Source organism: Scyliorhinus torazame, chromosome 17, assembly GCF_047496885.1.
Source record: "Scyliorhinus torazame isolate Kashiwa2021f chromosome 17, sScyTor2.1, whole genome shotgun sequence".
Classification (NCBI taxonomy): Eukaryota; Metazoa; Chordata; class Chondrichthyes; order Carcharhiniformes; family Scyliorhinidae; genus Scyliorhinus; species Scyliorhinus torazame.
Window position 1 is genome coordinate 24,087,897 of NC_092723.1, and position 15,548 is coordinate 24,103,444.

Consider the following 15,548-nt stretch of genomic DNA (forward strand, 5'->3'; position numbering starts at 1 on the left):
AAACTATGCACAGTAAATGTAGCATTGATCCATTGGATTGAGATTATCTGATTGCACTGTGTGTGTGCATTCTGTTAAAGATTGCCCCTGAGGTTCAGTTTTAGAGCTCCTTGTGCATTACAAGTTTCACTATAGCGAACCTGCGTTTCCCACTTTTGGTGAATGGATAATAGATTTTTGCACTCTATATTTTCCCACTCGTGCTTTCTCCATTTCCCTCTTTGTTCTTTTAAAATCTTTTTCCAATTAAGGGGCAATTTAGAGGGACCAATCCACCTACTCTGCACATCTTTGGGTTGTGGGGGTGAGTCCCACGCAGACTCGGGGACAATGTGTGGACTCCGCACGGTCAGTGACTCGGGGCCAGTATGGAACCCGGGTCCCCGGTGCCGTGAGACATCAGTGCTAACCACTGTGCCAGCGTGCCGCCCCTTTCTCCATCTCTCTTGAAGGTTCGGACAAGAACAAAGCTCCTGCCTCTTCTTTGTTTCTCTCTGCACCTTTTCTTTTTTTGTTCTGAATCTCTTTCTCCTCCATTCTCTCTCTCTCCTATTTCTCTCACTCTCTCCCATTCTCTCTCCTCCACTCTCTCTCCTCCTTTCTCTCTCTCCTCTATTCTTTCTCTCTACCTCATTTCTGTCTTTCTGCATCTTTTCCTTTTTTTTTTTTTGCTCTTATTTTTAGGTAACCTTCTCTTTCTCCCATTTCTCCTAATTTGTTTCATGCCTATAGCTCTCTCTATCTTTCTCTAGTTGTTATGTCTCTTTCCATATCTCTTTCTCTCTCTCTATTCCTGTCCATTTGTCTGTTTCTATCTGCATATGATTTTAACAAAATTGCCTCGGCTCGCCATTGCTGTCTGGGCAGAACAGTTTACCGTGATGTTGAAATATCAGATTAAATTGTCTAACATCAGTGGGGAGATGGTGAACGCACAGTTCCTTTGAGAAGTTTGAAAAAGTGATGTTTCTGACATTTGTTGCATGCTGATTGGAGTTGTACAGCAGCCAAAGTGGAGTTAAAGTGGTGTGAGACACTTGCATTGGCATGTCCACATGCAGTGCATCAGTTGTGTAATCGAGTTACACTGTGCTCTTGTGTGCTACTGACCCACGACTGAGTAAAACCTTTATCAGTACTGCCCAGCTTCAGGCGACATATATGATTAGATCATAGTTTACAGCAGGCTTCACAATAAGCTCATGTGGGACTATCTCCTTTCTTATCTCTTCATATCATTACCTATTTATCGAGGTGTCAATCATGACTCCGTGGACAGTGCATTCATCGCTGAGTCAGAAGGTTGTGGGTTCAAGTTCCACTCCAGAGACTTACACATAACCCAGGCTGGCATTCCCAGCACCATTACTGATGGGACAGTACTGAGGGAGGGCTGCAATGTTGGAACCTCTCTCCTGAGGGAATGCAGCACTCTGGAGGCACAGTACTGAGAGAGGGCTGCAATGTTGGAACCTCGCTCCTGAGGGAATGCAGCACTCTGGAGGCACAGTACTGAGGGAGGGCTGCAATGTTGGAACCTCGCTCCTGAGGGAATGCAGCACGATGGAGGCACAGTACTGAGGGAGGGCTGCAATGTTGGAACCTCTCTCCTGAGGGAATGCAGCACTATGGAGGCACAGTACTGAGGGAGGGCTGCAATGTTGGAACCTCTCTCCTGATGGAATGCAGCACTATGGAGGCACAGTACTGAGGGAGGGCTGCAATGTTGGAACCTCGCTCCTGAGGGAATGCAGCACGATGGAGGCACAGTACTGAGGGAGGGCTGCAATGTTGGAACCTCTCTCCTGAGGGAATGCAGCACTATGGAGGCACAGTACTGAGGGAGGGCTGCAATGTTGGAACCTCTCTCCTGTGGGAATGCAGCACTCTGGAGGCACAGTACTGAGGGAGGGCTGCAATGTTGGAACCTCTCTCCTGATGGAATGCAGCACTCTGGAGGCACAGTACTGAGGGAGGGCTGCAATGTTGGAACCTCTCTCCTGTGGGAATGCAGCACTCTGGAGGCACAGTACTGAGGGAGGGCTGCAATGTTGGAACCTTGCTCCTGAGGGAATGCAGCACGATGGAGGCACAGTACTAAGGGAGGGCTGCAATGTTGGTGCTGCTGTCTTGAGGGAATGTAGTGTTGTGGAGGGGCTCTCCTGAGGGAATGTAGCTGTGTGGAGGGACAGTACTGAGGGATGGCTGCACTGTTGGAGGCTCAAAACTGAGGGAGCACCACCCTGACAGACTGCAGTCCTGGAGTTCCACACTGTTGCAGATGATTCTTTTGGATGAGATAATAACAATAACTTGTATTTGAAACAAAGGCACCATTTGCCCTCTCATGGGGATGTGAAAGATTCTACGGCATTATTTTGAAGAAGAGCATAATTGAAAAATTCTTCCCCAGTGTCTTGGACAGTATTTAATCACATTGTGGGATCTTGCTGTGCACAAACTGCCTGGTATATTTGTTGCACGGTGGCACAGTGGTTAGCACTGTTGCCTCACAGCGCCAAGGTCCTGGGTTCAATTCTGGCCTCAGGTGACTGCGCGGAACCTGCACGTTCTCCCCGTGTGTGCGTGGGTTTCCTCCGGGTGCTCCGGTTTCCTCCCACAGTCCAAAAATGTGCAGATTAGGTGGATTGACCATGCAAAATTGTCCCTTGGTGTCAAGGGTTGTGTGGGTTATGTGGGGTTGCAGCGATAGGGCAGGAGCCTGGTTAGGGTACTCTTTTAGAGGGTCGTGCAGACTTATTGGGCCGAATAGTCTCCTTCTGCACTAGGGATCCTGTGATAGTAAATAAAAATACATGTAGCTATATATGAGGAAATGAGATGGATAAAGAGGCAGGAAAATGAGTTATAGGGATAGAGAAAGAGAGACCAAGAGGTAGATAAAGAGGAGGAGATGGATTGGGAGAGAGGCTGATGGAGAGATTAGAAGAAATAGAGAGGCTGAAGGTACCAATATGAAGGCCTGGTGAGATAGATAGAGAGAGAGAGACATACATGGAGATGAAAAGGTGAATAGTGCAAGGAGAGACAGACAATTGCCGACCAAATGAGAGGGGTGGTAGAAATGGAGAGATGGAGATCCGGGAGTAGAGAAGAGAGACATCAATGAAATTGATCCAGATAGAGAGGAAAAAGTGGTGAGAAATAGAAAGATGGTAATAAATACAGAGAGGGGACCGGAATTGGAGGTAGAGACTGATGGAAAGAGAGAATAAAATGGAGTGAAAGGCAATGACAGACAGAAAAAACATTCAGATATGGATGCATGTACACACACACTCGCATAGACACACACACACACACACACACACACAGACACACACACACACACACACACACACTCGCACAGACACACACACACACTCGCACAGACACACACACACACACACACTCGCATAGACACACACACACACACTCGCACAGACACACACACACACACTCGCACAGACACACACACACACACACACACACACTCGCACAGACACACACACACACACACTCAAGCACACACACATACCATATGCCGTTAGAGAGCAATAAGTTCCCATGCGACGACTCCGATGGTCATCAGAGAGGAGATATTTTCCTCATTCTACCTGGGTGACCCAGTAGACAGTGTATAGCCTGGACAATCCAGTTAGCTAACGGTTTTGAATGGTGTTACCTGAATTTGGAGACACTGAGCAGTTTTACTCACTTTATCAAATGGCTTATCCGGGTCAGATACAGGGTGATTGGAGCTTGTCTCGGAAAGTTGTGTTTTGTTTGTAAAAAATAAAGTAGCTGATGGAACATTTTGTGGATCATTGCCTCAGGCAGTGAGAAGTTGCTGTGTCAGGATTCGGTGACCTGGAGTTCAAGAACCAGTTGGATCTGGCTCCAAGTCAGATATTCCTCTCCTGCTCTGAAGGTGCCGAGACCGTCCGAGATTCATGGGCAGGATCACCGGCCTCTCTCCAGCTCCAGCTTCATCAGGTGTGAACCTAGTGAGCCAGTGTCAGCATGTCAGTAAACCATAGAAGGCATTATGGCTGTGCCAGATCCCACTATAGCCCCAGGACAGTTCGGGAAATTGTAACAAACTATGGGATCAGATCTCCCCACACAAACCAGGCCTGGAATGTGACCGTTTTTTTAGTTTGATACGGCCCTTCGGGCACATTTTCCAGCAGAAGAAATCATTTGCACAAACCTGTACATTACTCCTTACCAAACATACGAGGGGGGGGGGGTCAAACCCCATAGGGGGTGGGGTCAAACCCCATCTTGAGGGCTACCTCTACCTCTGGACATCTCTCTTATAAAAGACATATTGCTGTTGAGGGGGTAGATTCTTCACAATGAACCCGGGACTAAACGTATGAGAATAGGTTGCATTGACTTTGAAAATGTCACAACGGTATTAAGGATTATGGAACTGAGGCTAATAGATTGGAGTTGAGATACAGATCAGCATGATCTAATGGAATAATGGAACAGGCTCAAGGGGAAGAATGACCTTCTCACGTACCTCTGTTCCTACGGGGTAACCTAGCTATTTAAGATACTGATTTAACAATGCTGCAGAAAGGTCAGAGGGAAGCAGCGAGCGAGGTTGGATTTGAAGTTGAACTTACTGTAAATGGTAAGTGAACCTAGTGAGCCAGTGTCAGCATGTCAGTAAACCATAGAAGGCATTATGGCTGTGCCAGATCCCACTATAGCCCCAGGACAGTTCGGGAAATTGTAACAAACTATGGGATCAGATCTCCCCACACAAAGGAGTGGGGAGTTTATGAAGTTTATGAACATTGCGGGAATGTTATTTTGCTGATTCTCAGCAGCAGTTTGCTGCTAACAGGGCCTTGTACATCATTTTGTACCTTGTATGAAGCTGCTCACTGCTGCACAATGATTGTGTTCAGTTTGGTGAATGTGGAGTTCTTGTTTGCTCTGTAGATTAGATGAGCGTTTTATGAGACGTGGCTTGTTATTGAGACCTCTGAGATGAGGCTCTCTCATTCCTTTGCTGATCTGCTAAACATAGAAACAGAAGCATTGAAAAGAGGAGCAGCAGGAGGCCATTCGGCCCTTCAAGCCCGCTCCGCCATTCATTATGATCATGGCTGACCATCCAACTCAGTAACCTGTTCCCACTTTCCCCCCATAACCTTTGATTGCTTTCTCACCAAGAGCTAACTCCTTCTTGGAAACATGCAATGTTTTCGCCTCAACTACTTTCTGTGGTACCGAATTCTACAGGCCCACCACTCTGGGTGAAGAAATGGCTCCTCCTCTCAGTCCTAAATGGTTACCCCGTATCCTTAAACTTTGACTCCTTGGTCTGGACTCCCCTGTCATCGGGAACATCTTTCCTGCATTTTCCCTGTCCAGTCCTTTAGACTTTAATAGGTTTCCATGAGGTCCCTCTCCCATTATCTGAACTCCAGCGAATATAATCCTAACCGACTCAATCTCTTCTCATACATCAGTCCTGCCATCCCAGCAAACAGTCTGGTAAACCTTTGCTGCACTCCCCCTATGGAAAGAACATCCTTCCTCAGATAAGATCTACCGGCTGCGTTGCACACTAAAGGCAGCGCAGATTGACACACCGCGACCAGTAGATGCCAGGAGATCCCTCTAATGTGATCTTGTGAGACGTCGCGATATGAATTCTGCACATTGTGGGTAGGATCACTTTTTAGCAAATCTGCATATCAGAGTGAGTCAGCATGCCACATTACAATATGCACTCCCACATTCTACCCAAGGCATGGGATCTAACCCTCTGACCTTGGAGATCTTGGGCGAGGGCGGTTCAGTGCTGCTCTCCACAAACGGAGACCAGACGAATGGCACTTGTGGGGTCTCCCAGGGGATTGGAGGCCCCCGGGTGCTTGTCCTCTGGGCAGGGTGGCACCCTGGTACTGCTGCTGCCACCTGGGCTTATTGGCACTGCCAGCTTAGCACCTTCATACTGCCAGCCTGGTACCCTGGGAGTGGCACCTGGGTTCCAGACTGGCACTGCCAAGGTGCACAGGTGGCACTGCCAGCTGGCAGGGGCACTGCAAAGATGCCAGGCTGGCATTTGTCCAAGATGGGGATTGGGCCTGGGGAAGTCCTATGTGCGTGTGGGGGTTGCAGGCCAGGGGAGCCAGAGGACCCCCTTATAGGTGAGTTGGGGCTCAGAGTGGGTTTGGTGTTTGCGTCGGGGGGTTAAGAGATCGGGGTGCTATTTAACAATTGCTTCCAGATTTCATCCTGCACCGAGAAATTCCAGCGAGGAGAGCTCTTCAGTGTAGGAAATGGGACTAAATGCAGCCTCGTCTGCATGTTCCCCGGTGAGGCCCCAATCTACATGAATGGCCGTTCGATAGCGTGGTGTTTCTCGCCACTCCGAGTGCCGGGAAATACGTGACTAATCGTGTGCATTGCAGACTCTGTCCCCATTCGGGTAGATCGTGCCCAATATTTCAGGTATGGTCTCACCAACGCTCTGGATAACTGCAGCAAGACAATCTCCGTCCTGTACTCAAATCCTCTCGCTATAAAGGCCAACATAACATTTCCTGCATGCTTACTTTCAGCCACTGGCATACAAGGACACCAAGATCTTGTTGCACATTCCCCTCTCTCAATCTCTCGCCATTCAGATAATAATCTGCCTTCCTGTTTTTGCTACCAAAGTGGATAACCTCACAGTTATCCACATTATTCTGCATCTGCCCACTCAACTATACTGTAAATAGCTGGGGACCTAACATTGATCCATGATGTACCCCACGAGTCACTGCCTGTCTTTTGGACAAACACCCATTTATTTCTATGTTTTGTTTCCTGTCTGGCAACCAATTTTTTATCCATCTCAATCCATTACCCCCAATTTCATGGGCTTTAATGTTACACTCTAATCTCTTCTATGGGACTTAGTTGAAAGCTTCTGAAAGTCCAAATAAACCATACCCAGTGGCTCACCCTCATCAATCTGCTAGCTATTACCTCGAAGAATTTCAGTAGATTTGTTGAACATGATCTCCCTTTTGTAAATCCATCTGATTCTGCCAGTGTTGGTCTGCTATAAAATCTTTTACAAATCCTTGACTCTAGGACCAGGGAGGCAACAAACCATCATGGAGTCTCGTTTGTAGCCACAGGAACCCTCATCTATTCCCCTTACAATTGAATCCGCCTGACAATTGAATATCCTATTGTCCTCCACTGTACAAATTTAGCTGTTGCTGCTTTCCCCTGTGAGGCCATTCCCAACAGTCTCCAAAGCAGTGTATCTGTTTTGCAGGGGAATGGTCACAGGAGATTCCTGCACTGTCTACCTAGCTCTGCTTGGTGGCCACCCACTCTCTTCCTGCTTGTGGAGTTATAGCCTGTGATCTAGAAATCTAGTGCTAGGAAACAGATAGTTAACAGTAACTTTGAATTAAAAAAAAAAAATATTCAAAATTTTTTTTTAAATTTAAATTTTAATTAATTGACGCAATGTCAGTTAGAGGGGTGCTGTGCTCTGACTGTGAGATGTGGCAGGTCCGGGAGGCTTCCAGCGTCCCGGATGGCTTCATCTGCAGAAAGTGCACCCAACTGGAGCTCCTCACAGACCGCATGGTTCGGTTGGAGCAGCAATTGGATGCACTTAGGAGCATGCAGGTGGCGGAAAGCGTCATAGATCGCAGTTATGTAAATGTGGTCACACCCAAGGTGCAGGCAGAGAAATGGGTGACCACCAGAAAGAGCAGGCAGTCAGTGCAGGAATCCCCTGTGGTTGTCCCCCTCTCGAACAGATATACCCCTTTGTATACTGTCGGGGGGGGGGGATAGCCTATCAGGGGAAAACAGCAGCAGCCAGAGCAGTGGCACCACGGCTGGCTCTGATGTTCAGAAGGGAGGGTCAAAGCGCAGAAGAGTAATAGTAATAGGGGACTCTATAGTCAGGGGCACAGATAGGCGCTTCTGTGGACGTGAAAGAGACTCCAGGATGGTATGTTGCCTCCCTGGTGCCAGGGTCCAGGATGTCTCTGAACGGGTAGAGGGCATCCTGAAGGGGGAGGGCAAACAGGCAGAGGTTGTTGTACATATTGGTACTAACGACATAGGCAGGAAGGGGCATGAGGTCCTGCAGCAGGAGTTCAGGGAGCTAGGCAGAAAGTTAAAAGACAGGACCTCGAGGGTTGTAATCTCGGGATTACTCCCTGTGCCACGTGCCAGTGAGGCTAGAAATAGGAAGATAGAGCAGCTAAACACGTGGCTAAACAGCTGGTGTAGGAGGGAGGGTTTCCATTATCTGGACCACTGGGAGCTCTTCCGGGGCAGGTGTAACCTGTATAAGAAGGACGGGTTGAATCTAAACCGGAGAGGCATAAATTTCCTGGCCGCGAGGTTTGCTAGTGTCACACGGGAGGGTTTAAACTAGTATGGCGGGGGGTGGGCACGGGAGCAATAGGTCAGAAGGTGAGAGCATTGAGGGAGAACTAGGGAATAGGGACAGTGTGGCTCTGAGGCAGAGCAGACAGGGAGATGTTGCTGAACACAGCGGGTCTGGTGGCCTGAAGTGCATATGTTTTAATGCAAGAAGTATTACGGGTAAGGCAGATGAACTTAGAGCTTGGATTAGTACTTGGAACTATGATGTTGTTGCCATTACAGAGACCTGGTTGAGGGAAGGGCAGGATTGGCAGCTAAACGTTCCAGGATTTAGATGTTTCAGGCGGGATAGAGGGGGATGTAAAAGGGGAGGCGGAGTTGCGCTACTGGTTCGGGAGAATATCACAGCTGTACTGCGAGAGGACACCTCAGAGGGCAGTGAGGCTATATGGGTAGAGATCAGGAATAAGAAGGGTGCAGTCACAATGTTGGGGGTTTACTACAGGCCTCCCAACAGCCAGCAGGAGATAGAGGAGCAGATAGGTAGACAGATTTTGGAAAAGAGTAAAAACAACAGGGTTGTGGTGATGGGAGACTTCAACTTCCCCAATGTTGACTGGGACTCACTTAGTGCCAGGGGCTTAGACGGGGCGGAGTTTGTAAGGAGCATCCAGGAGGGCTTCTTAAAACAATATGTAGACAGTCCAACTAGGGAAGGGGCGGTACTGGACCTGGTATTGGGGAATGAGCCCGGCCAGGTGGTAGATGTTTCAGTAGGGGAGCATTTCGGTAACAGTGACCACAATTCAGTAAGTTTTAAAGTACTGGTGGACAAGGATAAGAGTGGTCCTAGGATGAATGTGCTAAATTGGGGGAAGGCTAATTATAACAATATTAGGCGGGAACTGAAGAACATAGATTGGGGGCGGATGTTTGAGGGCAAATCAACATCTGACATGTGGGAGGCTTTCAAGTGGCAGTTGAAAGAAATTCAGCACCGGCATGTTCCTGTGAGGAAGAAGGATAAATACGGCAATTTTCGGGAACCTTGGATGACGAGAGATATTGTAGGCCTCGTCAAAAAGAAAAAGGAGGCGTTTGTCAGGGCTAAAAGGCTGGGAACAGACGAAGCCTGCGTGGAATATAAGGAAAGTAGGAAGGAACTTAAGCAAGGAGCCAGGAGGGCTAGAAGGGGTCACGAAAAGTCACTGGCAAATAGGGTTAAGGAAAATCCCAAGGCTTTTTACACGTACATAAAAAGCAAGAGGGTAGCCAGGGAAAGGGTTGGCCCACTGAAGGATAGGCAAGGGAATCTATGTGTGGAGCCAGAGGAAATGTGCGAGGTACTAAATGAATACTTTGCATCAGTATTCACCAAAGAGAAGAAATTGGTAGATGTTGAGTCTGGAGAAGGGTGTGTAGATAGCCTGGGTCACATTGAGATCCAAAAAGACGAGTTGTTGGGTGTCTTAAAAAATATTAAGGTAGATAAGTCCCCAGGGCCTGATGGGATCTACCCCAGAATACTGAAGGAGGGTGGAGAGGAAATTGCTGAGGCCTTGACAGAAATCTTTGGATCCTCGCTGTCTTCAGGGGATGTCCCGGAGGACTGGAGAATAGCCAATGTTGTTCCTCTGTTTAAGAAGGGTAGCAAGGATAATCCCGGGAACTACAGGCCGGTGAGCCTTACTTCAGTGGTAGGGAAATTACTGGAGAGAATTCTTCGAGACAGGATCTACTCCCATTTGGAAGCAAATGGACGTATTAGTGAGAGGCAGCACGGTTTTGTGAAGGGGAGGTCGTGTCTCACTAACTTGATAGAGTTTTTCGAGGAGGTCACTAAGATGATTGATGCAGGTAGGGCAGTGGATGTTGTCTATATGGACTTCAGTAAGGCCTTTGACAAGGTCCCTCATGGTAGACTAGTACAAAAGGTGAAGTCACACGGGATCAGGGGTGAGCTGGCAAGGTGGATACAGAACTGGCTAGGCCATAGAAGGCAGAGAGTAGCAATGGAAGGATGCTTTTCTCATTGGAGGGCTTTGACCAGTGTTGTTCCACAGGGATCAGTGCTGGGACCTTTGCTCTTTGTAGTATATATAAACGATTTGGAGGAAAATGTAACTGGTCTGATTAGTAAGTTTGCAGACGACACAAAGGTTGGTGGAATTGCGGATAGCGATGAGGACTGTCGGAGGATACAGCAGGATTTAGATTGTTTGGAGACTTGGGCGGAGAGATGGCAGATGGAGTTTAATCCGGACAAATGTGAGGTAATGCATTTTGGAAGGTCTAATGCAGGTAGGGAATATACAGTGAATGGTAGAACCCTCAAGAGTATTGAAAGTCAAAGAGATCTAGGAGTACAGGTCCACAGGTCATTGAAAGGGGCCAAACAGGTGGAGAAGGTAGTCAAGAAGGCATACAGCATGCTTGCCTTCATTGGCCGGGGCATTGAGTATAAGAATTGGCAAGTCATGTTGCAGCTGTATAGAACTTTAGTTAGGCCACACTTGGAGTATAGTGTTCAATTCTGGTCGCCACACTACCAGAAGGATGTGGAGGCTTTAGAGAGGGTGCAGAAGAGATTTACCAGAATGTTGCCTGGTATGGAGGGCATTAGCTATGAGGAGCGGTTGAATAAACTCGGTTTGTTCTCACTGGAACGAAGGAGGTTGAGGGGAGACCTGATAGAGGTATACAAAATTATGAGGGGCATAGACAGAGTAGATAGTCAGAGGCTTTTCCCCAGGGTAGAGGGGTCAATTACTAGGGGGCATAGGTTTAAGGTTAGAGGGGCAAGGTTTAGAGTAGATGTACGAGGCAAGTTTTTTACGCAGAGGGTAGTGGGTGCCTGGAACTCGCTACCGGAGGAGGTGGTGGAAGCAGGGACAATAGTGACATTTAAGGAGCATCTTGACAAATACATGAATAGGATGGGAATAGAGGGATACGGACCCAGGAAGTGTAGAAGATTGTAGTTTAGTCGGGCATCATGGTCGGCACGGGCTTGGAGGGCCGAAGGGCCTGTTCCTGTGCTGTACATTTCTTTGTTCTTTGTTCTTTGTTCTCTGTGGTGCGACCATCGCTCTATACATGCAATCCACGATACTCTCCACATCGTGGATGCTCAAGAGGGTCCTAGCCTCCTCTCCAGCTCTGAGACTCAGGCTTTCCAGTAGCTTCAGCACCAATTCCTGCACAAATGCTGGCCCCAGGAACAGAAATGTTCCTGGTTTCCCACATAGAGCACGAGGAGCACACCATGCCATTGAGCTCTCGTGCCATGACTTACCCCTTTAAATTAAACCCTTTGGAAGATACTTAAAATTAACTTATATAAATTACTGTTGGGCCTTTCTTCTCTGGTCTTCTTTTGTACAGAATATAGCCGTTTTAACTAGAGACCACAAAATAGAGACCTTGCAAATCATAAGCGATAAAAGTAGTAAATACTTATCTGCCCGTACTCGCCCAATAAGCTCCTTCCACTTCCCACGCATCACTTTTGAATCCTGATGCTACCTCAGGAGCTCCGAACTCCATGCTAGCACTCCACTCTCCTATGCAAGGAATCAGAGGAGAGGGACACACGGATAAGGTCCAAAGAAAGGAAAGGGGTCATCCGTATTCTGCACCTGTTGTATCCACCTGATGGATGACTGTCACTTTGTGATGCAGCCAGTTGTGTTTTAGTCAGATTCCGCTCACGGGCAGATTCGGAGAGTGAGAACCTGCAGGAACAGGAAATGCAGGAACCTATCAAAATGGTGAAGAAAAGGTAAATGGCAGAGATGAGGTAGATGAAGAAAGGGTGAAACCTCAAGCTTCCATAATATTTCGAGCACAGAAAGAGGCCATTAATTTACTGGCCTAAGCTGATGTATATGCTTTCTGCACCCAAGACTCCACCCAGCCCCCTCTTCATCTAATCCTTTCAGCATATTCTTCCATCTTGTCCTCCCTTGTGTTTATCCAATGTCTCCGTAAGCATATATATATATACAATTCACCTTGGCCACTCCCGATTGTAGTGACTTCCATATTCTCCCCATTCTCTGGCTGAATTTTCAGTGGATGTATTCGTGGCTAGCTTGTATTTGCGGCTTGGTGTGTTGGTCTCGCTCACTTTAGCCCTGCATTGTTTTAAAAACCTCCATCGTGCCAGATCTCAGCTTTCTCTTTTCTAGAAAGAGGAATCCCAAACCAAATCAGTCATCCCTGATAATAGGAGATAATATAACTGGTTTCTGTCATTTTTGTCCAGTGTGCTCACGGATGCTCAGTTTGGGTTTCGCCAGGGTCACTAAACTCCTGCCCTCATTGCAGCCTTGGTTCAAACATGGACAAAGAGCTGAATGCAAGAGGTGAAGTGAGAGTGACTGTCCTTGACAGCAAGTCAGCTCCAGGGCATCACTACAGGAGTTCCTCAGGGTAGTGTCGTCGGTCCAACTATCTTCAGCTGCTTCATCAATGACCTCCATTCCATCATAAGGTCAGAAGTGGGATGTTTGCAGATGACTGCACAATGTTCAGCACCATTCGCGACTCCTTAGATAATGGAACATTCTCGTCCAAATGCAGCAAGACCTGGACAATATCCAGGCTTGGGCTGACAAGTGGCAAGTTGCATTTGCGCCACACAAGTGCCAGGCAATGACCATCTCCTACAAGAGAGGAGCTAACCACCGCTCCTTGACATTCAATGGCACTACCATCGCTGAATCCCCCACAATCAACATCCTGGAGTTATCATTGATCAGAAACTGAACTGGACTAGCCATATCAATACTGTGGCTACCAGGGCAGGCCAAAGGCTAGGAATCCTATAGTGGGTAACTCACCTCCTGACCTCCCAAAGCCTGTCCACCATCTACAAGGCAGAAAGGAGAAGTGTGATGGAATACTCTCCACTTACCTGGATGAATGCAACTCCCACAACATTCAAGAAGCTTGACACCATCCAGGACAAAGCAGCCTGCTTAATTGCTCCTCCTTCCACAAACATTCAAACCCTCCACCATCGATGAACAGAGACAGCCGTGTGTACCATCTACTAGATGCACTGCAGTAATTCACCAAGGTTCCTTAAACAGCACCTTCCAAACCCACGACCACTACCATCTCAAAAGACAAGAGCACAGATACCTGGGAACCCCACCACCTGAAGGATCCCCTCCAAGTCACTCACCATGCTGACTTTGAAACATATCGCTGTTCCTTCACTATCGCTGGGGATCAATCCGAGAACTCCCTCCCGAACAGCATTTGGACCCATTCCTCAAGGACTGCAGCGGTTCAAGAAGGCAACTCACTACCACCTTCTGAAGGGCACCTAGCGATGGGCAATAAATGCGGGCCAAACCAGCAACGCCCACATCCTGTAAATTAATATTTTTTTCATTTTATTATCCTGATGGAGAGAGAGGAAGCTGAGGGAAGGGAGGAAAATATCACCGTGATGGAAGAAGGACCCATGGAAATGTCTGTTCAAATATAATTAACGGTGTGTCACGGTGACCATGGTCTCTTGGGGCTTGCTTGGTTTGGGAGCACGCAAATTTACCGAACCAGCAATGTGATAAAGACCAGGTAATCTGTGTTATTGAGGTTGGTTGAATGATTAATAGTGGCTGTGACACCGGAGAGAATTCCCTGTTCTTCAAATAAAGCAATGGAGACTTGCTAGCTCAACTGAGAATACAGGGGTTGCTTCAACTTATCATATCATTTAATTTGGTACCTTCAACAGTGCAGCACTCTCTTAGAGCTGCACTGTCTGTATTATATGCTCAAGGGTCTGGAGTGGGACTTGAAACCACAACCGTCTGACCCCAAGGTGAGAGTGCAACTCACTGAGTCCCAGCTGATTGATGGGCTAGGATTTCCTTGATCTGATTTATGCCGCAATTACGCAAATGCTTTTGTCAGATTCTAGGCAACCAATGCCGATTGTTTCCTGAGAGTGTCGCCAACATGCGCCCGAATAGGGGCCCCAAACTACAACAAGCAGAAAGCAACTTGAATAAATGGGTCCGGAGGCAAGTCTGCAATGTTGGCTCCCCTCTTCCTTTGAGGCTGTCTTTACCTTACTGATGTTGCAAAAATTGTAATTTGAAGTCACCACTTATGAACATTTTTTGTCACTCATCTATCAAAAGGATCAGTAGGGGCAAGGGTTAGGTGGAGGCAGAAGCGTTTAACCCTGAGAGTTGCCACAACAGCAAATGTTGTTTATATAGTGCCTCAATGTAATAAAACATCTCAAGCCGCTTCTCATGGGCTGGCCCCAGACAAAATTTTACACGGAGCCACATACGAAGACATTGGGTAAGATGAGTGTGAACTTGGTCAATGAGGTTGGTATTAAGCTACAGTAATAATATTGTTCTCTAACCATGGATCAGGTCCATAGTATTAATTAAATTTCAACATTCCAGAGTGATCATTAACATTTTGTCCCATTCCTCTTCCTACAGTTGCCTCATTCCACGAGTCATTTGGAGGTTTATTCAAATCACGGGATTGCAGCACCCACCAGCACTTCATGTCCCGCCAATATTGCCATTAAAAGGGAAATGTCAGGTAAACTGTACTGTAGTAAAACAGTGTCGAGAGTGCTTTATTCTGTATCTAACCCCGTGCTGTACCTGTCCTGGGAACGTTTGATGGGGACAGTGTCGAGAGAGCTTTACTCTGTATCTAACCCCGTGCTGTACCTATCTTGGGAGCGTTTGATGGGGACAGTGTCGAGGGAGCTTTATTCTTTATCTAACCCCGTGCAGTACCTGTCCTGGGAACGTTTGATGGGGACAATGTCGAGAGAGCTTTATTCTGTATCTAACCCCGTGCTGTACCTGTCCTGGGAGTGTTTGATGGGGGCAGTGTAGAGGGAGCTTTACTCTGTATCTAACCCCGTGCAGTACCTGGCCTGGGAACGTTTGATGGGGACAGTGTCGAGGGAGCTTTACTCTGTATCTAACCCCGTGTTGTACCTGTCCTGGGAACGTTTGATGGGGACAGTTTCGAGGGGGCTTTACTCTGTATCTAACCCCGTGCTGTACCTGTCCTGGGAGTGTTTGATGGGGGCAGTGTGGAGGGAGCATTACTCTGTATCTAACCCCGTGCAGTACCTGGCGTGGGACAGTGTCGAGGGAGCTTTACTCTGTATC

General features: G+C 47.6%; 1 protein-coding gene across 4 annotated transcripts in view; it reads left to right on the forward strand.

Annotated features, from left to right (window-relative positions):
* Positions 1–15,548, forward strand: part of tfeb (transcription factor EB) — a 190,374-nt gene that overhangs the window by 138,790 nt on the left and 36,036 nt on the right. For all 4 annotated transcript variants that reach the window (XM_072480214.1, XM_072480213.1, XM_072480211.1 and 1 more), the window contains one exon: positions 14,856–14,961. In XM_072480214.1, the coding sequence (XP_072336315.1) occupies positions 14,856–14,961 (106 nt within the window). The remainder of the gene's footprint in view (positions 1–14,855; positions 14,962–15,548) is intronic.